The sequence below is a fragment of the Canis aureus genome, chromosome 3 (assembly GCF_053574225.1).
Source record: "Canis aureus isolate CA01 chromosome 3, VMU_Caureus_v.1.0, whole genome shotgun sequence".
NCBI lineage: Eukaryota > Metazoa > Chordata > Mammalia > Carnivora > Canidae > Canis > Canis aureus.
Window position 1 is genome coordinate 85,159,378 of NC_135613.1, and position 22,699 is coordinate 85,182,076.

Below are 22,699 nucleotides of genomic sequence, written 5' to 3' on the forward strand. Positions count from 1 at the left end.
CTGCAGGGTTCCTAGACTCTTATTTTCCTCTCTAGTGCAGAATTCAGCATCACATCCACCCTTGCCCAGCTTGAGACTCTGATACAATGGCGAACTCCGCTGTCTTACCTCTGAATTAAGGTCCCAAAGACAAGATGAAGAACTTTCTGCATGTTTTCTGTACACAGCCATCTCCACTGTTCCATGAGCAGCAAGAGGAGCAGATCTAGGGCTGTGTCAGCTAGCTCTGTCTCTGCTCCTGGGGAATGAAAAGGCATCAAAGGTAACTCAGAAGCGACCCAAGCTGGAGGAACATATTTCCATACATTGGATCTTCATCTTTAGATCAATTATTGTGTATTTCTGTAATCCTTCTATACTCAACAGATGTTTACTTTATATCTAAAAGGTTTAGTTGATAGGCTCTATATTTCTTTACAATTCCTTTGCTTATGTTCCTTAGTCACTCAATAGTATATACCTTTCTAAAAGATTTTGCATATAATTATTTTGCCCATCTAGCTGCTGTTTCTTTGGTATTTCCCCCAAGTAGCTGAATAATTCTGTTCCAAGTAACTGCTCCCAACTAGTGACTAACTGGAACTGGCAAGGCCCAGTTTCTTCCATTCTTATATTCCACTGGCCTCCACAAAGCTTCACGGAAATGTTGCGGGCAACAGATTTAGGGAAAGATTTGGGATTCATTGTCCCGTAAACAAGTTGCTTTGAAAGCATCTCCATTACACAGAACTGTTCGATTGGGATCTAGAAGGCTTCAGTTTGCTTTTGAGATCACATGTGGTTCTAGGAAGAGAACTCCACCTTTGGTAAAATATGCCACGACAATGACTGATTCCTTTCCTTTTTCAAAGACTGGAAAGACCACAAATAAGTTCACACCCATGTTAAGCCAAAGTCTCCTGAACAGATGTACTTTATGGATGGAAGCACCTGTTCTTTTTTTTTTTTTTTTAAAGATTATTTATTTATTCATGAGAGACAGAGAGAGAGAGGGGCGTAGACATAGGCAGAGGGAGAAGCAGGCTCCATGCAGGGAGCCCTGATGTGGACTTGATCCCGGGTCTCCAGGATTATGCCCTGGGCTGAAGGCAGGCACCAAACCACCGAGCCACCCCGGGATCTCCACACCTGTTCTTTAACCCAGTTCAGGGGGTCCCATGTCATCTGTGATTTGCTTCCTAGGAGATGTCCCCAGGAATACATAATATTCCAGAATGAATCTCAACAATCTGGTGCTACTGCTGCAATTAGTATCATAATCAATCATCAACACTAATTTTGTTAGTCTGGGACCAGTGGGTATTGTCTGGGCCAGCTTGCTCAAGCTCTCCTCCCTAAAGGGTTCTTTAGGACATTAATAATTTTAGATTTGGGTGAATCTGCTAGAACCGAGTCCTACTTTTTCTTAATCCCATCTGATATATATTTTTTTCTTACACTGCATTTCAAGGGGGCATGGGGACTGGTATAGTTACTTTCCAGTCATTTGCTCAAAGACAGGATATTCAGTTCCTTGGGAAACAGCACCATCCTGAGCATCAGCCACCCTTCTGGATTCTAGGGTTTTGTTTCAGTGTTTACTTAGAGCTGCCACCACGTGGTGACAACTGGTCATAACAGTAAAAAATAAGAAAGCAAAGAGGCACCAAGTCCTCTGGAAGAACACTGGTAAATTTCTTATCAGGTGAGCATTTTGAGTTTCTCAGGGCTTGAAGAGAAGCTGAGGCATAAACTATACCCTTAGAGATATGACGTTTGAAACTTACAGGCCTGACTTTGGCTAGAAGTATACTGTGTTACCCATTTTGTCTTATTTGTAATTTCTTACAGTTCTCTGATGCTTTGCTATTATCACAGTTCATTTACTTAACCGGTGAGATATGCGTGAAGAGGTGGAGTTGTGAACTTCACGTTTCACACAGTTAAGTTGAGGTCCATACAGCAGAGGTCAGGTGACTATTCAAGGGCACCTGAGAAACAATGCTGAAGTCAGCCTTTCCCCCGCACCCCTTTAGAACCCAAGATTTTGTGATCTTTTCTTTTCAGTGAGAGACTGTCTTGGTGGACTTGAAAAACCTTTTATAAGTTCTGGCTCAGCAAACAAACTAATGTCCAGGGCTCTCAATTTTTCCTCTGTGAAAAAAACATCTGTGCTTCTTCTGGGAAGCAAACCTGCCCTGTCCTCACCTCTTCTCCCTCTCTGCTCTATGTTAGGGAACTGGGAGGCAGCCTCTGCCAGGGCAGTAAATGAACCAGAAGGAAAAGATCCAGGGAAAAGGAAGGATTCCATGTTGCTCTTCAGTTGCCCTGTGGTATATCAAAGCAGAGATTTCCAACAGGCAAGTGGAAAGACAACATCCAATAGTTAGGCACCATTAGCACACAATAGATTTAAAATCAAGAGTACAAATGAGATCACTCAGGGGGAGTATGCAGAGTAAGAACAGAGAGCCAAAAATAAAGTTCTGGAAGGCTACCAAGGGAATCCACAAAGGGGACTGAGGGAGGACCCCAGGAGACGGGTACCACAGACATGAAAGAAAGTAAGTTTGCAGATAAAGGGAGTCGTCTAAAGATGCCCAAGTGTGGCAAAAATAACATAAATAATGATATTGTAAGCATGGATCTTATTTTGCTGGACCAGAACCCCGTTTTTGTGCCGTTTCTCTGTTTGACTCAGCTCTAGGGACAGTGTCAAATTCCTTCGTATCCCAGGCCTCGGCACAGTACCGCAAACACTGGTGTTGAACACATGGCTTGCCTCGCTGAACGCAAGAGGAATTAAATCCATGAATTCCAACTGTCACAGCCTGCCTCCCTTCTCTGTGGGAGCAGAGATCTTGTCACGTACCTGGATCACTACTGCTGAGGTCTTGGGCTGGCACAGGTGCATCTGACACATAACCATCCACATAGCCTTTGGGGCTTTGTTCAGGCTCTTTTTCTGGGACTTCTGTTGGCTGTATTTCTAATAACTTTGTCTGTTTTTCAATAAAGGATTCCATCCCAGACATGGACAGGATCTCTGACTCCTGAAGAAAGAGCCAGTGGCACATCACATAAAGAATGAAGAAAACAGGAGAGCATCTGTGGCACTTCCGATTTTCCCTGTTCCTTCCCTGTGTAAGTATCGTGAGAGTATAGAACCCAACTGACTCTGTGACCACTTTCGGAAAGTTTTTATTTTCTACCTAAATTGCAAGTAAAGCAATGCCTTTGTATTCTCACTGGCTGCAAATGCACTTGGGTCATCTGTTCTCTCCCTGGAACTGGCTTCCCTTCTCATTCTACCATCCTTTATTCCAAACTTATGACCCTTGAGAAGCCAACCTGCCAACCTAGACCTGGTAGGAATTAGAAACCGAGAGAAAATACTTTTAGAACAAAAATTAGAGATCTAGATGCTGGTTAAGGTGCTTTAGCAAGGCACTCACATCCCTCCTGGTTTTGGAGAATGTCTCAATTGTCTCTAACTGCGGGATTAACATCCCAGCTATTAATTTTAGGAGTTATCCAAGAACCTCTTACCACATTGCCTTCCTGGAGACAATAGAGAATCTTCTCAGGTGCCTCAGTTATATTCAGTGCTGGAGCAATCTTACTGGAGAACCTCAGTCTAGACCTGGTATTGACACAAGGCGCAGAAACAAGATGTGATTCACGGTTTTGATCCCCAATCAAGGGCTGACAAGAATTAATACCTTAAAATAAGAACACTCATAGTTATCCTTGGGAGCTTACTGTGGTCAGAGTTGCCAGGAGAGACCTGGCCCTGAAATTCCTGAAATGATATACGCTCTAGCAACTCTTAATACATAGTACAGCCATTGCCTAAGCTATGTTCACAAGGCATTTGTGAATGGGCTTTTGCTAATGTAAAACAGGGGCCAGTCTATCATGGCTGTATTCCCATAAGCTAGAAGAATGGCTAGCATACTCATTAAAAATTTGTTGGAGATTAAATAGACAAGTGGCATAAACCAAGGTTTTTGTTGTTGTTATTACCCTTTTTGCACATCCACTTATTCCCCTAGCGTTCCAAATAAAACCAGGGGAGGGACTGCAAGTGCTAACCTCATGTTTCAAGGATCTTCTAAGCACAGATATCATGGTCACCCTTCAAAATATGGGCTCAGTAGAAAAAGGCTAAAAATTGTGTAACTGCTGGTCCCTGAGACAGGAACACAAAAATAGTGAGACACACACACACGAACTTACAAACCTGCCACCCTTCCTTCTCCCCTCTCCAAAACACACACACACTCACACACACACACACACACACACACACTCACTTTCACTCACTCACTCTTTTTCTTCATAATGGTTCAGGTTCAGATATGAAGTTTGCAGTAAGGGTTAAGTGTGGAACCCTTTCCCTTCTACGTATTGACCCTGAACTGTTTCCTCTGGGACCCTAGTGCAAGAGAAGAGCCTAAAACAGGCTCTACAGGTGTCCAGTCTGGCCTTTCCTGCTTATTACTAGCATGTGCATCTTCTGAGCTAAGATTTCCAGGAGTGACAAACAGTTAAAAGCCGTCATTCTTAATAGGAAAGAAATATTTCAATCATCCAGGAAAAATCTTTCCTTGCAGGAAAACGAGATTATCTAGAGTTTGCCCTCTAGTCAAAACTCCCTGGTCAGTTAAGTCCTGGGTCCCCATGGCAAGACAAACTTCAGCAGGGTGCCTATGCTGATCTCAGGCTCCTCTAAGTTGAGCACTGAGGAGTGTGGGGTCTGGCTTTGTATAAAAACCGGTGTGTGTGACCCATCTCTTCTTCTCTCCTTGGGCTTAGAGAGTGGGGATGGGCTTGGGCTAAAGACTGACAATCAATCTGAGAACTGGCAAGGGTCCCTGGGTGACCGAAGGGTTTCTCACTTGCTAGGCTTCTTGCCTTCTGTCTGGGGCTTGCTTTCTGTCTCAGCCTCACTCAGCTCTTCTGTGGGGCTCTGGGGTTCGGAGCGCGGAAATGCTGTCTTCAATGTGTCCACAATAGCACTCACCACCATCTGCAAGGGTCAGAGGTGCAGAGTCAAACAGAAACCACCAAATGAGCAATTGTCTCAGGTGCTTTATGCAATGAAGATGAGCAGAGAGCTAGGCTAGCTAGTGGAGCCTTTTCACCCCCACCATAGTCTGAGAGCAGATAGAGTTACTGGCAACTATCCTCCCTTTTCCCTAGGGTCATAAAAATCTGCTTCTTCACAGAGTTAAGGCAAACAATGCCATAGGAAAAGCCAAGACAAACAATGAAATAAATAAAAACCTAGAAGCTCTTCATGCTAGTGAAATATTTTGCATTTTTCAATTTCTCTCCTAGTACATAAAGGAATGATTTTTAGTTCTCAAATCAATAATACTTTCGCCAAGATGTGAATAAGTAGAAGTGATATAGGTAGGAATATATGGAAAAAGGAAAGAGTAAAGATTATCAGAGAAGAAATACATTCTAGAAGCATATGTAATACTAGCATGCTCAGAGTAATTCACAAAGAACTGGTTTTTCCAGTTAATCCAAACAATTTCTCTCCTTTATAGAAAGAGTAAATCAAGGAATCTGGAGTTGATATAACTATTCATAAAGACCAAATAAAATAATCCTCACTGAAGAGTTGTATTTCTCAGAATGGGAAAATCACATATAGATATTTGCTAAAAAAGAAAATGTACAGACAAACGAAATCCTAAAATACCAAGGAAATGAAAAGAAATCTTTACTTTTCCTTTGGTGCTCCTTGCTAATTAACACTGCTAGCTCAGAGCAGCACCATGCCTTCCTTAACTCATGCTTGTGTTCATCCTCTACGAGGAGCACAGCTAGCACAGCTGAGCCAAGAAGGGGGAGTAAGGCCACAGTGAAGCGCAGGGGATAACAAACCAGGGAAACCACACGGAGCGAGGGAAGCATGAAGAGACAATGCAGCTTAAAAAATAGCACTTGCTTTCAAGGCTCACAAATTGTAGTCTGTGGGGAGGGTCCTTAACTGCTCCGTCCAGTGCCGTATCGCCAGCAGCTGGTACTTGACCAGGCAAGCAATGAGTGGATGGTGACTCAGTGAGTAAACACGTCTGCGTGGATGGACACGTCTGCACGGAATGCTGGGGACTCTACCTCACTCATCCCTTTCCAGTTTGCAGCTTTTTCCTCATAGCAGTGAATGTTTCCTAATTCCTACCACATGAAATTCCACTTTTTCATTTTATCCCCTGACATCTAGAGAGAGGCCCCCCCTTCTGCCAATGAGTCAGTGTTTTCTAACCTTTTAAAACATATGCCTTCTTTGGATAAACATAAACCTTAGACTTGTGCCTTGGAGACTTTAAAATCAGCTGGTGATCACTGCCTACAGGACACAATGTGCTACACAAACGTCCTTTTCCCACCATCTCCAAAGGTTCTGAGACACCCTCTTGAAAAAAGAGTATAATTCTTTCCACACACTGTTCTCCAGAGAATCACCACACCAATCTAAATCCAGCTTAGTGTCCAGTCTCAGGCTCTTTCCTGGGTGACCAACACCAGGAATGATCTTTATCTCCAGGAGAGACTTTCCTGCCCTCACCTATCTATGGAGTTACAAATTGATCCTTATCGCCCTCCTTTAGAATTACTGTGTCATACTATCCCCCAGGAGACATGTGTACACATGTAGTATCATAGTTGCTCACTGTCATTCAGCAAGGTGATGATCCAACCAATATTTACAACTGGTCTTGAAAATTCTAGTCCACGTTCTACGGACTCCTCTCTGTTGTCTCTCCCTGCCCCCAACCTCCTTTATTTTTCAGTCACTGCCTACACTCTGGTAAGAGACTAAAGCTGAGCGCAGTGGCCCTGCTGGTACCTTGTCTATTCTGGACACCATGAATGGTTTCTTGACAAAGGCAATACGAGCATCTGTGTTCAGAGCAAGGAACTCCTGCATCTCCTCACTGTTAGTGATCTCCGGAATGGCACAGAGTTGCTGCAAAAGACAAAAAGGATTTCAAAGAGAAATTCCCAGTCTCCAGGTCTCTCTGGCTTGGCTGAGGTATCTGGTAATTAGAATGAGAGCACAGCAGAAGCAGAAGGATGCTGACCTTTAGAAAGGATTCCAGGAGGCTCTTACGGGCTTCTACTCTGTCACTATCCATGTTTCCAAATGGAAGATCTGGAAAGAGCTTTTTAGGACCTTTCACATCTTAAAAAAACAAAACAGAAACACAAACTCATTCACTTAGCATTCACAGAGAGATATTCCATATAAAACACATCATATATGTAAAGAAAATAAAACTGTTGGATATATTCCTGCAATTTTCCTATTTCAGGGGTTCCAAATATATCCCAAGGATATAGTACATGCAATCTACTCTCGTTATCAGTGTTCATACTAAGGTACAGGAGACCATACATACAGTGGTTCGACATGAGGGCTCTGAAGTCCAGTTGCCCAAGTTTAAATTTTTGCTCCAATCCCTACTGTAAGAATGACCATAGGCAAGTTGCTTAATCTTCCTTTGACTTTTTTTTCTGCAAAGTGAGGATAATGATAGTACCTATCTCATAAGTTGTTAATTAAATGAGCTAATATGTGTAAAGTATTTAGTAGAGAACCTGGCATATGTTTTCAAGCTTGGTTTAGTAGCAACTATTATTATAAAGAAAGAAAATGTATAACTGAAACCTTTAACTTATGCCTAAGCTTATTAAAAGATTTGGGTGATCATCAGTAATTTTTTTTTTTAAACCATGTAGCTGCTTACTAGCTTATTTTTAGAGTTAAATTTTAGAGAGTTATTTTAGAGTTACGTTTTCTTACTCTTACTGTGTCTTATGGATGTCAATTAGCAAACACACAAAAAGACTGGTTGTTAAAGGATGGATGGCAAGCATTTCTGGATACTATTTTAATACTTAAGAGCAATCCATCTATATATCTGGAAAAGTTAATTTAACTCCTCACATTACCTCACAGACATAGGAGGAAACGTGAAAGTTTCTTAAGCTTACTCTAGATGGGCCCCAGAACAAAGCATTAAATAGCAAAGAAGTGCCTCTGAAAGAATGTGATCACTGCTATCCAGCACAAAAACCCAAAATATCTGAAAGCAAACTGGGGGAACATGGACCCGCGTTCTCCTCCTCTATTTCCCCCCACAAACTAGTAGGCCTCCAGCCTTTTGGATCAAGTGGCTGGATGTGTAAAGCAAGCAGGCAGTCTGGGCTAGGAAAACTCCTGACTTTTGATGAATTTTCTCAGATCTGATTTCTCTTCCAGACGAGTCTGTAGATTCAGGAACTCGCGGTAGCGGCGGTTCACGGTGTGGTAGGCCACCTGCTGCAGGCCACTGCTGTTCTCACCGTCCAGGGCGGTTTCATACTGTTGAAGGAACAAATCTGTTTAGTGCATCACCTCAGTGGCCACACGGTAAGAGCAGAGTAGGGGTAGTGGGAGGGAGATGTTCCTATGCTGTTTCTGAACCTACTAGATCTGATTGTTGCTCTGAGTTGTAACGAATAACTCCTATTCCCATAGCGGCTGAATTAAGGAATGAGAAGCAGTTCCCAACATATGTGGCCCAGAAAGAGAGTTTTGCTATTCTCCATTCCTTTCTTCCATCTCAAAACTCCCTCCTGCAAACACTTTCTTTACTTATAAAAATGGCTACAGGGCTCCTCACAGTGGCACAGTTGGTTAAGTGTCCAACTCCTGCTTACAGCTCTGGTTGTGAACTCATGGTCGTGGGGTTGAGCCCTGTGTCGGGCTCCATGCTTGGAGCCTTGGGATTCTCTCTCCCTCTCTTTCTTTTGCTTGTATGCCATCTCTCGCTCTTTCAGAAATAAATAAATCTTTTAAAGAAAGGCTACATTATTATTTTTCAAATCTCAAAGAATATAAAACAGAAGGTACAACGGCAATAAAAATGATACTGCCTCTTTTGCTCCTAAACTATGGGTTGGACGTTCTAAGAGAATAACCATTTGCCATTGTACTTCATCAGTGATGATTTAGTTAGTTGGAGGTGAAGAGCAAATAGTCCAAAAGAGCTAATGAATAAAATCATTTGTTTGCCTGGAATGCATTAAAGGAACACGTGTTTTTATTTTGCTTTGGGCAGATTAATTATTATTCTTGGAGCTAAGCTGATTTTTTTTTTTCCTGAGTACATATCATCTGTATGATTGGAAGTCACATGAAGACCGAAGATGTTGTAAGGGGTCAAAGTTTGCGGTCTTCAAATGCGTGGAGGGCCAGTAGGTGAGAAAATACAACTTGTGCTGAATGTTCCCTCAGAGCAAACACCCTGAATAGCATGGAAGCAGCAACTCAACTCAGTACAGGGTAGACTTTTTCAGAGAGTAGTTAAGATATAATGAGTGACGTGGAATAACTGTGTCTGTACTTCTTCTCGTTAAGGGTAGGTTACCATTATTGTTTGGGGGAGCTATTATATCGTGGGGCAAGCGATGGAAAAAATGGTGTCTTTGTTGGGACTTAAGGCTGTTTTAAATTTTAAAATTTTCTAGAGCGGGAGAGAAGTGTTCATTATGAACTGACATAAGCAAAGTAGTAATCCCTCAGACCAGCACCGAGAAGGAAAGGCCTAGGTATGAGACACAGAGAAAATACAGGGTGGGGCTCTCACACTTGGAGCACCTGGGAGTTTCTATGGAATATTCTGCTCCTTGGGGAACACTAGCCAATACTCATACATTCCCAAACCTGGCTGCACCTCAAAAATCACTTGGGTTGCTCTTTAAATAGATTTTGGATGAAAATTCACAGAAATGCCCTCTTCTTGTTTGGAGGCAGTCTGTCCTAAAGCTAGTTTTAGGGAGCTGCTGCTGTAATTGAACTCACCATCTGCTACATGAACCCCTTCGTATCATCTCTGCCAAGTAATTCCTACTTCTGTGCTTAAACACCTCTAAGAGTGAGGAATTTGCTACCTTCTGAGGTATATATAGGTAAATAAATCTCCTTCCTAAACAAGGTACAAAAGATACTAGTAATTAAGAAAGGAAAGAAAGAAATTCACAGGGATGTTTGGATAGAGAGTTAGTTTCTGGACAAGACTCTGTACGCTGGGAACCACTGAAACACATGACCCTCAGTATCCTAAGAACCCTGAGATTCTAGGATTGTTCCTGTAGGTTCTAAAGAGAACCCAACTCTGCTTTCTTTACAAATAATCTTCAGACCATTCACATATAGATTTCTGTCCAACTGAACCCAGCACATCAAGTAAGAGGAGCCTCTCTCCCTTAGAATACTAGCTTCATTGACTGTACTTTCCAAACCCATTCCCAGCCCGGAGTGGGTGGCCATAATTCTAATCTTGTTACCTTCACCGTGTAGAGGGTGTATGGGTGGAATCCAGTGCCACTGTGCTCTCGAGCAGTAATGGTACCAGTGATACGAAGGTTCTGGATGACAACCGGGCCATCTGGACTGGTCAGGGGCTCAAAGCTGAAGGTGGCTGAGCTGAGAGGACCGGTTGGAGAGGAAGAAAGCAGAACCTGTGGCAGACTAGGGTCTACGGAGCTCACACCATTGGTGAGATCCTTCTCTAAGCACGAGGGGCGTGGGGGGCAGGTCCTTTCTGGATCTGGCAGCAAAGCTGTAAGAGAGGTGACATCCCCTTGTTCTCCTTCTTTGTCTGCTGCGTCAATGTGGATCTCTGGGCAGGAAGTCAGCATGGAGACCAGCAACCCTGTCTCTGTTCCTGGACCCTCCTCAGCCTCTGCTCCTTCGATTCCTTCAGATGCCTCAACATCCTTAGACTCCAGAGACTGGGGACCCTCTAGGGCACACAGGGCATCCTGGATCCTGTCAGAGAGGAAGTTGCCTGGGGTCATGAGCATGATGGTTTCTTTGCTCAGTTCACACAGCGGAGACTCCAGCTCTGTGTCTTCACATAGGAACAAAGGGCCTCGAATGTCTGGCTGTAAGAAACGGGAGGAGTTGTTTCCTACTTTTCGTTCTTCTGTCACCGCACCCAGTTCTCCCTCTATGGCTTCGTGGCCCTCTTCAACGTCTGGGGAGGGGTGGGAAGGCCCGTCTGGCTCACTACAGCTCAGAAGCACCGGCGGTGCGCCTGGAGAAGGGGCTCTCACTTCTGGCAGACTCTGTACCTCAACAATCAGTGGCAGAGACGTGGGCACTGAGGGCTTTTCCAGGGCACTAGCTGCGGACGTGGGTTTAACCACCGCTGCTGGATTATTTCTGGCCTTGGAAAAGACGCCCACAAGGACAAGGTGGATCCAGTCGGGATCCGACAGCTTGCTGATTAGTGGCAAGACTACATTGCAGGTAATGAGCTCCACCACCACGTGGCGGCCAGTGCGCGTCTCCAAGTGCGGCTTGGGCACCAGTCCCTGAAGCAGCACGCTCACCAAGCCGCGCGTATAGGCCACCTCGGTGCTGGGGTTCTGCACGGCGGGGTGGGGGGCAGTGGCTCGGCAGTAGGCCTCCCAGAGCCGCGAGGGCTCGGCTGTACCACTGCGCTCCGCGGCCACCGCTTCCTTGGCCTGAATAAAGCTCTGCAGGTGACAGCTGCACAGGGTCAGCACCCTGCGGGCAAGGGCCTGGCTGTCCACCACGCCCATCCTCCTCCGGAGCTCCCGGACCAGCCCTCTCATGGCGGCCTCCATTTCCTCCTCAAAGGCCGGCTCCTGGCTCACCGAGCGGTACCAGGACGACACAAAGTCCCGAATAATCATCTGGATGGTGCGGTCGATCTCCTGCTCCAGCTGCCTCTCGGCCTCGGGGCTCGCGGGGCAGGAGGCCACCGGGATGAAGCGCTCCAGGTGCAGTCGGCCCGAGGCCCCCACCACGGCGTCCGAGCCCAGCCACCCGCCCAGCAGCGCCAGCAGCGCAGACAGGACGCACAGCAGCCACACGTTCACCAGCAAGTGGATGACCAGGAGCCAGCCCAGCACGATCCCCGCGGCCACCAGCTTCCGGCTGCTCAGCAGGCTGGGGAGGCTCCAGCTGGACTGGGCCGGAGCCTCCCGCGGCGGGGCCACGGTCTCTGCCTGCATGGCCGGCCGGCCGGACGGATGGACGGACGGACGGCACCGACGATCGATCGGCCTCTTTCTACTCCGGGTGAGTCAGGGGTCGGGACCTGAGCTGTGCACGGAGACCAGGATATCGGGGGGCGGCTCGGGCGCCTCGGCTCTGGGCCCTCGGCGTCCTACAGGCGCTGCAAACAGACAGAGGCGGCCCTGCCTGTGCCCCTCGCTCCCGCCGGGCGCCCAGACGGTGCTGCCTTCCTAACGCGGGGTCCGGGAGCCTCCACACCACTGGGGGGAGGGGCAGGGATGCTGGAGCCTCCGCACGGCCGGGGGGGGGGGAGGGGGTCAGGGATGCTGGAGCCTCCGCACGGCCGGGGGAGGGGGGCAGGGATGGTGGAGCCTCCGCACGGCCGGGGGGGGGGGGGGAGGGGGTCAGGGATGCTGGAGCCTCCGCACGGCCGGGGGTGGGGGGCACAGGGATGTTGGAGCCTCCGCACGGCCGGCGGGAGGAGGGCAGGGATGGTGGAGCCTCCGCACGGCCGGGGGGGAGGGGGGGGGAGGGGAGGGATCCGGGGTCCGGGAGCCCCCGCGCCCAGCACTCACCGTCGCCGAGGGCCGGGTCACACAGCGCCGGGGCGCGCCGGGAGCGAGCCGGGAACGAGCCGGGAAGGGCGGGGCCCAACGGCGTCCCCCGCGCCCTCGGGGGAGCCTCCGCCAGGCCGACCCGGCGACCGCGCGGGGCTCCCGGCTCCCGACCCCGAGGCCGGCGGCCCCGCGACTGCTTCCGGGTGGCGAGGGCGGAGCGGGGCATGCCGGGAGCGCGGGCGGGCTCCCCCTGCTGGTGCGGGGCGGCGGCGACGGCGCGGAGCCTGGGCGGGCGGGGCCCAGCGGGGCGGCGGGACCGAGCCTTAAGGACCAGATGGTCCGGTTGCATCCTCGGGGCGGGTGCCGGGTGCTGGGTGCTGGGTGCTCTCGCTTCCGAGTGTGCACCACGGCCGCGTCTCCATCCACCACCTGTCGGACACCGAGGCTCCTCCCTCGGCGGCGACTGTGCACGTTGCTGCTGAGAACACTGCGCTTCACTGCATCTGTATCTTTGGGGTGAATCCCCAGCAGTGCAATTGCTGGGTCGTAGGGCAGGTCTATTTATGACTCTTTGAGGAACCTCCACACAGTTTTCCAGAGTGGCTGCCCCAGTTCACATTCCCACCAACACTGCAAGAGGGTTTCCCTTTCTCTGCATCCTCTCCAACATTTGTGGTTTCTTGTCTTGTTAATTTTCCCCATTCTCACTGGGGTGAGGTGGGATCTCATTGTGGTTCTGATTTGTATTTCCCTGAAGGCCAGTGATGCGGAGCATCTTCTCATGTGCTTGTTGGCCACGTGTGTCTTCCCTGTGAGATGTCTGTTCATGTCTTTTGCCCATTTCAGCATTGGATTGCTTGTTTTTTGGGTGTTGAGTTCAATAAGGTCTTCATAGATCTTGGATACCAGCCCTTTACCTGATAGGTCATTTGCAACTATCTCCCCCCATTCTGTAGGTTGTCATTTGGTTTTGTGGACTGTTTCTTTGGCTGCACAGAAGCTAATCTTTTTTTTTTTTTTAAGATTTATTTATTTATTTATTTATTTATTCATGATAGACAGAGAGAGAGAGGCAGAGACACAGGCAGAGGGAGAAGCAGGCTCCATGCAGGCAACCCGCCACAGGACTCCATCCCAGGTCCCCAGGATCAGGCCCTGGGCCAAAGGCAGGTGCTAAACCGCTGAGCCACCCAGGGATCCCCAGAAGCTTCTTATCTTGATGAAATCCCAAGAGTTCATTATGCTGAGTGAAGTAAGTCAACCGGAGATGGACAAACATTATATGGTCTCATTCATTTGGGGAATATAGAAAATAGGGAAAGGGATTATAGGGGAAAGGGGAGAAAATTAGTGGGAAATATCAGAGAGGGTGAGAGAACATGAGAGACTCCTAACTCTGGGGAACGAACAAGGGGTAGTGGAAGGGGAGGTGGGCATGTGGATGGGGTGATGGGGTGACAGGCACTGAGGGGGGCACTTGATGGGATGAGCAGTGGGTGTTATACTATATGTTGGCAAATCAACTCCAATAAAAAGATATACAAAAATATTACTAAATGAAGCTGGCCACATCTCTTGCTAGTTAGGCAAACTCTCACTGATCCAGTTTGTGTTAATCCCATGTGGACATTCTTTCATTGGCCTAACACATTTTAACATTTACCCTGCTTCCTCCGATACACCCCCTGCAGCCCCCAAAACATAACTCCCCTACCTTGTTTTCAGGAATTGCAGAACACGAGGCGTAAAATATTAATACAGAGATAGATTTATTCCTTATATTTCATATGCTGTGTAACAAAATCCTATTTGTGATTTGGGGGTTATTTGCTGGTGGCATTACCCAAGCGATCAGATATTTTGAGGATTTGATGTATTCAGTCACTGTGAATAGGTACTGTGGACGAATCCAGCAGTCCTTGTCCTCCAGGACCTAGCAGGTAATTGAGGAGACAAGTTCCTGCATTGTGAATGGATAACTAATAACGCAGGTCAGTATGGTACACAGTAAAATGCAAAATCTTATAGATATTCAGGGGAAGGACAGATCACTGTGGGTGGCAGTGGTTTAGAGGGAACCTCACAAAGAGGGTAGCCTTTATGTTGAATCTTCAAGGGTGACAGTTGGTTTCTAATCCCCTCCGCGTTGTCTTCCCCCATTCCCCCTAAAGAGAGATGTATTTTTCAGACAATCCTCAAATGTATCTGCTTTGAAATCTTCACAGACAGAATTACCTACAGGAAGATTGACTACCTGGCAGTAGAGCTGACCATGCATAAGAATGTCCCAGTGTCACGTGAAGCCAGCTTTCTTCCTCATCTTCGTCCCTACCAGCTCTGCCTGCAGTGTGCCTATCCTTTTTATTTTGGCACAGGATGCATTTCATTTGTATAGAGCTACTTACGATTGCTCAGCTTCAGCTTTCTCTATGAAATTAGCAGGCTTCATCATTACAGCGTCAGTTCCCAGATGTTTAGAGGAATCTTCAGGCAAAATCCAACCAAACACTGTGCCAACAAGGAGCAAACATATTGTAGCTTCTCTCATTTGTACTGTTAGGGCAAAGATTTCGTTTGAATACAAAAGGAATCATCATTTAGATGTGAGGCATAGTTAGTGCCTATCAATAGTAACACAAATAGTCTGATTTAGGACAGAATGTCCACGAAGCTAACCGGACACATCCTTGAGACCCCAGAAAGTTGCCCAATGTTTCCATGGCACAGACCACGTCACTGCTGCTGTCCTTCCCGCAAAAAAAAAAAAAAAAAAAAAAAAAGTAATATAAGAAGTGGGTGCTGCCTCCTTTGTCTTCCCAGACCATTTCGTTGTTCTCAGTTAGAAGGACAATTAGATCCCGATGATGCTCTGGAGAAATATACCTGTCGCTTAGCCAAGAACTAAAAGAAGCGGATGAGAGAGAGACCAATGCGATTCTGAAGATTTTCCTGTGACCGTTCAGAGAGAAAGTTTACTCTGCAGCATAATCTGAGTGTTCAGGGCAGTAAGGAACTGACCTTGTAAGTGGGCACTATGCCACCTGACCAGATGGCCTGGAGCACGGAGGTAGCCAAGAGTGCCTTCCCGATTCTGAAATGGATTTGATGAAATAGGACTCTCAGATGAACATGCCAGTGCACTTGTCATTTTGACTGGAATGAGTTTCTGCCTAGAGATCTGGGACCAGCCTTAGTCTCCAAACAGATTAATCACAAGGAGGAGGTGAGAGGCAGAACTGATGTTTGGTGCTGGTGACGGTGTGTATATGTGGTGGGAGGAGGCTGGCTGTTTGGCCACATCACTCACCATCTCACTAAGTCCTTCCCACTTTCCTTCTTACCATTTCTTAAAACATTGTAGGCAACATCCTGGTTGGAGATTACAAGACAAATAAGACACAATAATTCACCACAAGAGACTCTCAGTCTAGTTAAAGAAGAAAGACACATAAACAAGTCAATGTAATAAAGCATTCTCATGCGTGGTATGACAGGTGCAGTAGAAATATGTGTAATAAAATGGAAACACAAAGGAAAGGTGGTCAATTGGGGAATTGGTGGTGTCAATAAATTCTTCAGAGAAAGTTGGGAAATGTTGGAAAAAGAAAAAGAAGTAAGTTATTTTAGGTGAATGGAGGATAGAGAGAGCAAGGGGATGAGAGAAGGAAGGTCTGTTAGGCAGAAACAGCAGAGAGAAATAAGAGGAACAATGAGAACAAGGGGCACTGCATCAAGGGGGCCATGCTGGAGGCAGGTCATGCCATACCTCAGTTTTCTTTCAAAAATAGAAGTCAAAGAAACCCACTAAAGAGAGGACTAGTGATGGGGCAGGTGACTTGGTTTAGAATTATTGCTATGAGGAACAGAAGGAGAATAAAGAGGGACTGAGGACCTAGCTCAGGTTAGGACCTTGAAGTCTTGAGAAGAGAGCTGTTAACATTCTAAAATCATCGTGTCCAGGTGTCTAGGAAAGGAAATGAAGCCAGGAAAGAGACAATCAATTGTGAGAATAGGGTTAGTCGTACTGAAAGACTAGTGAGCCAGAAGAACAAAAGCTTGTGATTAGAAGTTGGTTTGTTGGAGCCTGTGTTAGTTTCCTATTGCTGCTCTATCAAATTACCATAAACTTGGTGGTTATAGCAATGTAAATTTTTTTCTCAACAGTTCTGAAAGTCATAAATCTAAATTCAGCTGGCAGCGATGTGTTCTTTCTGGAGTCTTTATGGAAGAAACTGTTTTCTTGCCCTTTCCAGGTTCTAGAGGCTGCCTGCCTTCTCTTGCTCTTGGTCACATTGCATTGACTTCTGCTTCTGCTGTCACTTCTCCTCCTCTCATCCTGACCCTTCTGCATGTTTCTTTTTTTTTTTTTTTAAGATTTTATTTATTTATTCATGATAGTCACACAGTGAGAGACAGAGAGGCAGAGACACAGGCAGAAGGAGAAGCAGGCTCCATGCACCGGGAGCCCGATGTGGGATTCGATCCCGGGTCTCCAGGATCACGCCCCGGGCCAAAGGCAGGCGCCAAACCGCTGCGCCACTCAGGGATCCCCCCTTCTGCATGTTTCTTATGAAGACCCTTGTGATTATGTTGAGTCCTCCCAGATAATCCAAAGTTATCTTCTGATCTCAAGATTCTTAATCACATCTGTAAAGGTCCTTTTGCCATAAAAACGTAGTCACAGGTTCTGGGGATTAGAGTACGGACATCTTTGGGGGTCATTATTCAACTGGATGCAGAACCAAAATATCCAGAGATGAAAATCTTGTGACCTTGAAGTCTGCGTGTGGCCACATAATGAATTCCTGGAGTAGAGTGTAGATAACACATTAGGGCTGAGGAAGAAATTTTGAATCTTGTTTTTGAGAAGGATGACCTACGTAGCATAGAATGTCATTGATATTAGAATAGTGAGGACTGAGGTCTTGGTACAAAAATTCTCAGTAAATGAGGAGGATGACCAAAATAGAGTGTGATAATACCAAAATAGGAAGGGGAAATTTTTTATAAATTGGAAAACAAGTTACCTGGAAGAAGCCATGAAGATGCCTTAGATACAGTGTTGTAGAATACAGTGTTGTAGAATACAGTGTTGTAGATGCCCAGGGGGCAGCAGAGAGTATGGCATCTTAAGGGGAAATTACATCTCATGTATTAATTCATTCATCCATTCATATATCCATTCATCCATTCATCCATTCATCCAACAGGCATTAGGCTAAGTATTGGGAATTCAAAGATGGACTTTGTATGACTGTATAGTGCCGCCTTCAGTCCAGGGCATGATCCTGGAGTCCCGGGATCGAGTCCCACATCGGGCTCCCTGCATGGAGCCTGCTCTTCCCTCTGCCTGTGTCTCTGCCTCTCTCTCTCTCTCTCTCTCTCATGAATAAATAAATAGAATCTTAAAAAAAATAAAGACCACTCATTTAGGATGAGGGCCTACCCATATAACTTCATTTAATTTTAATCACCAGAGAAACAATCAGTATATATGTGTACACATGCATATAGATGTAGATTCACTGTAAGAAATTGACTCTTGCTAGTGAGGCTGAGAAATCCTGTGATCTGCTACTGGATACCCAGGAAAGCCAATGGTATCATTCAGTCTAAGTCTAAAGGCCTGAGAACTGGGGGAGTCAATTATGTAAATCCCAGTCTAAAGCCTGGAGAAGATGAGATGTCCCAGCTCAATCTTTGAGGCCGGGGAAAAAAAAGAGTGAGTTCATTCTTCCATCTGTTACACTATTTAGACCCTAAATGGACTGGATGATGCCAATCCCCATTTGGAAAGTCAGTCTACTGAGTCCATTGATTCAAATACTAATCTCTTCCAGAAACACCCTCACAGACACACCCAGAAATATTTTTTAACGTGGGCACCCTGGGACTAGTCAAATTGACAGGTAAAATAAACTACTACAAGGCCTTATTTCTAAGCACAGTCATATTATGAGGTGTATTATGAGGTGTACATATTATGAAGGTTAATACTTCACTATATGAATTCTGGGAAGACACAAAGCAGTCCATAATCGTTCCTTTCTGTCTGTGGGTTAAGTGGATGGTCACATTTTGATGATCAGGATACTGAAAAGGAGGGTGATAGTTTTTTTTTTTTTTTTAAGATTTTATTTATTCATTCATGAGAGACACACACAGAGAGAGAGAGAGAGGCAGAGACATAGGCAGAGGGAGAAGCAGGCTCCATGCAGGGAGCCCAATGTGGGACTCAATCCTGGCACTTCAGGATCACGCCCTGGGCCAAAGGCAGGTGCTAAACCACTGAGCCACCCAGGGATCCCCAGGATGATAGTTTTAATAGTTGCCAACATTTGCTTTCATAGCATACAAAAATGAAAAGATCATTGAGACATAGACTTAAGTTTCACATCTGACTGTACATGGTACTAAGTGCTCTATCTACTAGGCCTTCTCACTGCAGGACAACTGGATCCTGAATGGAAACAATTTGTGGTGAATTGATGGACTCATAAGAGGAGAAGTAGGTGATGAGTTCAAGGTACACTATCCTGTCCATCTCTCAAAACCAAAGAGAATGGAAAACAAACTCTGAAATGAAGGCAGAGTGGGAGGGCAGGGTGGCCCTAAGGACAGATGTCTTCAGCAAGACTGTAATCCAGGTTCTGAGCCTTGTTCCAGCAGAAGGAAGTAGAACTGAGCCCAATTCCTGTCTTAGTCACAGTCCTTGAGCAGAGTTTGAAGAAGTTCCAGGCCAGTGGCTTTCCCTAGCTCCCGGAAGACACAGATGAAAATCCTTTCTGAAAAAAATATTCTCATTTTAAACCCCTCAAATTACCTCACATTTGATATAGACTGAATATGAATTCCAAAGTCATCAAGTATAAGGGAAGGCAAGCCACCCTGAGTGAGAATCAAAAGAAATAACCAACAGATTGGATTTAGACCACAAAGGCCATAGAAATGGAAGTTAACATACTTATTTGCATATGAATGCTAAAGAAATGAAACATAAATATGACCTAGCAATGACAAGTGATCAAATATGGCCATGTAGATTTAAAAAAATAGTCAAAGAGAATTTCTATAAATGAAAAAACTGCTGGAGGAGTTCAGAACATGTGACCCCCAAATCTGCCACTTTGGCATTTGGATTATTTTGAACTAAATGAAAAAACAGCCTAACGTATAGTTTAATTTTCTCCTTTTATAAAGGAAATTTACACTTAAAAATGAAATTTCCATTTGTCAATGTACCTGTACCACAAAGAGAGCTACTCCCAGAGTCAACTTTTTTCCCCGGGAGAGACTCTTAACTGCACAACATGGCAACCTTGACTCACTATCTATTTCCTCCTCTTTCCTTCCCATACTTTGTCTCCCCATCTGCAGAAGCCTGAAACCCCTCTCCTCTTTCCTTAGCTCAGGTAGTATATAAGTCTTAATCATCTGGCTGCTTCATTGAATCTCATGTTTTTATGAAATTCCCATGCACGCACATATATAATTAAAATGTTTTCTCTCTGTTAATCTCTCTTATGTCACTGTAATTCTTTAGAGAGAGAGAGAGAGAGAGCTTGAGCAGGGGGAGGTGGAGAGGAGGGGGAGAGAGAAAAATCCTTGAGCAGACTCCCCACTGAGCTCCATCCCCACTTGGGGCTCCATCCCAGTACCCTGAGATTATGACTCCCCACATGGGGCTCCATCCCAGTACCCTGAGATTATGACCTGAGCCAAAACCAAGAGTCAGCCACTCGACCAACTGAGCCACCCAGGTGCCTTGATGTCAGTGTAATTCTTAAATCAGACATGGAATCCAGGAAGGTAGAGGAAAAGTTTATCCTCTGTCACACAACTGAAATAAAAATCTTAATAGATGTCTTTAATAGTTGATTATAATTGATTATCTACAGCTATATAGCTGAAGAGAGAATTAATGACTTGGAATATATGTTTAAATAAATTACCTAGACTGTATCACAGCAAGGAAATAGGATATATGATAATATATAGATAGAATGAAGAAGAGGAATCATTTAAAGAGAAATTGGCAGAGAACTGTCTGGAACTGGAATGGAGATATATATATACACAGATTTAGGAAGCATTAATAATGTAAAGAAGGTCAACAAAGCCAAAAATTGATTATAAGAAAGTCAAAAGTTGATTTTAATAAGCGGTAAGAAAAGATCAAGTGAAATTGAGAATAAAAAGGAGAGAAACACATTAACAATATTGAGACAGAATTACAGATATAGGGGAGATTAAAGATAAAAAAAATTTGTGATAGCAAGCTTAAACTCTGAGATAAAATGGAAAAAAATTAGAAAAATATAAATTACAAAATAATTTCAGGAAGAAATAGAATGTCTGGATAGATCTAACCTATTAAGAAATAAAATAATTTTTAAAGTTTACCACAAATAAAACACTGGAGAATTTTACCAGCCAATTCTCCCAAATCAAGTCCAAATGTATATGGTTATTCCAAATTTATATAATACTGTATAAAATTCTTAAGAGGATAAAAATAAAATGAAATGAAAGCAAAATAAACAAATCTCATAACAAGCTATAAGAGGCATTTAACTTACAACATCATTTTGAATAGGAAACAGAAGTATTTGCCCCATGCAGTTATTTTCTTGTTTAAATATTTTTAACGACTCGACTGAAGTAGAGTTGGCATTAGATGAATTTCACATACTTAAATTGTGCAAGTTGATTAAGTTTTGATGCATATACACATATATACACCCATGAAACCACTGCCGCAGTAGTAGCTAACATATCTGTCATCTTCAAAACTTTCCTCCTGCCCACTCAGCATTGCCTTGCCCCCTACCCCAGGTAACCATTGATTTGTTTTCTTTCACTTTAGATTAGTTTGCATTTTCCAGAATTGTATATAAGTGAAATCATACGCCATACACTTTTTTTGTGTCTGGTTTCTGTTACTCAGCATAATTGTTTTGAGTTTCATTATATTGCTGCATTAATCAATTGCTAATTGATCTATTTTTTATGGTTGAGTAATGTTCCATTGTATGGATATGTCATAATGTGTTTATTCATTCATCTGTGGATGGACATTGGATTTTTTAATGTTTATGACTATATCGAATAAGTCTGGTATGAATTTTTGCATGCAATGTATTGGTTTTTTTCAGGATTTTATTTATTTGACAGAAAGAGCACAAGCAGAGGAAGCAGTAGGCAAAGGGAGAGAGAGGGAGAAGCAGGGCCCACACCGAACAAGGAACCTGATGCAGAGCTTGATCCTAGGACTCCAGGATCATAACCCAAGCCGAAGGCAGATCTCAACCAATGGAGCCACCCAGGTGCCCCATGTGCAATTCTTTGTACGAAGATTTCCTTTTGTTTTTCTTGGAAAAATACCTATAAGAGTCTGCCAAAGGCTCTAAACAGCATCTGTATCGCCAGTGGCACTTTAGGCACCATTGATCTAATGGATCATATGGCCCAAGTAGCAGAGCAGCTTGCATGTCACCCTGGATGTGTTACAGAGCCTTTTCTTCTTCTGAGCCCTACTCAAACAGCTTTTTGGGTCACTTGGTATATGGGCCAGAGTAGCATGCCCGAAGGAGGAATATGCTGCCTCTAAAACTCGAGGGTTGCTAGGCATTGTACCTAAGTGATATAAGAATAGCTTGACATGGGGATCCCTGGGTGGCGCAGCGGTTTGGTGCCTGCCTTTGGCCCGGGCGCGATCCTGGAGGCCTGGGATCGAATCCCACGTCGGGCTCCCTGCATGGAGCCTGCTTCTCCCTCTGCCTGTGTCTCTGCCTCTCTGTCTCTCTCTGTGTAACTATCATGAATAAATAAATAAAATCTTTAAAAAAAAAAAAAAAAGAATAGCTTGACATGTATGACAACACTGAACTTCTAGAAACTTCACTGAGGGGGAGGGCATCTGAATTATCTTGTATTTATTTCTCAACCTCTGACATGCAAATTTCTTACCAATAGTTGCTAGTTTTAGCTTATTAGCACATCAGCGCCATCAGTGTAATGGGACAGTGTGATAAAATACTTTATGGAAGGGAAAGGCAATCAGGTTTCTGTGGACTGAATTATCACATAAGGCCGGAGCATTGACATA

General features: G+C 44.9%; 1 protein-coding gene and 1 long non-coding RNA gene across 7 annotated transcripts in view; one reads left to right on the forward strand and one right to left on the reverse strand.

Annotated features, from left to right (window-relative positions):
- The window catches only part of SNX19 (sorting nexin 19), a 40,978-nt gene extending 28,226 nt beyond the window's left edge, over nt 1-12,752 (reverse strand). For 2 of the 5 annotated variants that reach the window (XM_077894201.1, XM_077894203.1), the window contains exons 1-9: nt 12,610-12,752; nt 10,333-12,194; nt 8,227-8,365; nt 7,083-7,183; nt 6,848-6,967; nt 4,881-5,011; nt 3,529-3,622; nt 2,852-3,032; nt 109-238 (exon numbers count right to left, since the gene is read on the reverse strand). In XM_077894201.1, coding sequence (XP_077750327.1) covers nt 109-238; nt 2,852-3,032; nt 3,529-3,622; nt 4,881-5,011; nt 6,848-6,967; nt 7,083-7,183; nt 8,227-8,365; nt 10,333-12,030 — 2,594 coding nt within the window. In that variant the 5' untranslated portion in view covers nt 12,031-12,194; nt 12,610-12,752. The remainder of the gene's footprint in view (nt 1-108; nt 239-2,851; nt 3,033-3,528; nt 3,623-4,880; nt 5,012-6,847; nt 6,968-7,082; nt 7,184-8,226; nt 8,366-10,332; nt 12,195-12,609) is intronic. The other 3 variants (XM_077894204.1, XM_077894202.1, XM_077894205.1) reach the window with 3 other exon arrangements.
- Nucleotides 12,753-12,873: 121 nt separating this feature from the next.
- LOC144311540 (uncharacterized) overlaps nt 12,874-22,699 on the forward strand; it is a 113,993-nt gene continuing 104,167 nt past the window's right edge. For both annotated transcript variants that reach the window (XR_013377143.1, XR_013377142.1), the window contains exons 1-3: nt 12,874-13,843; nt 14,473-14,582; nt 14,817-15,814. This is a non-coding gene — a long non-coding RNA (uncharacterized LOC144311540). The remainder of the gene's footprint in view (nt 13,844-14,472; nt 14,583-14,816; nt 15,815-22,699) is intronic.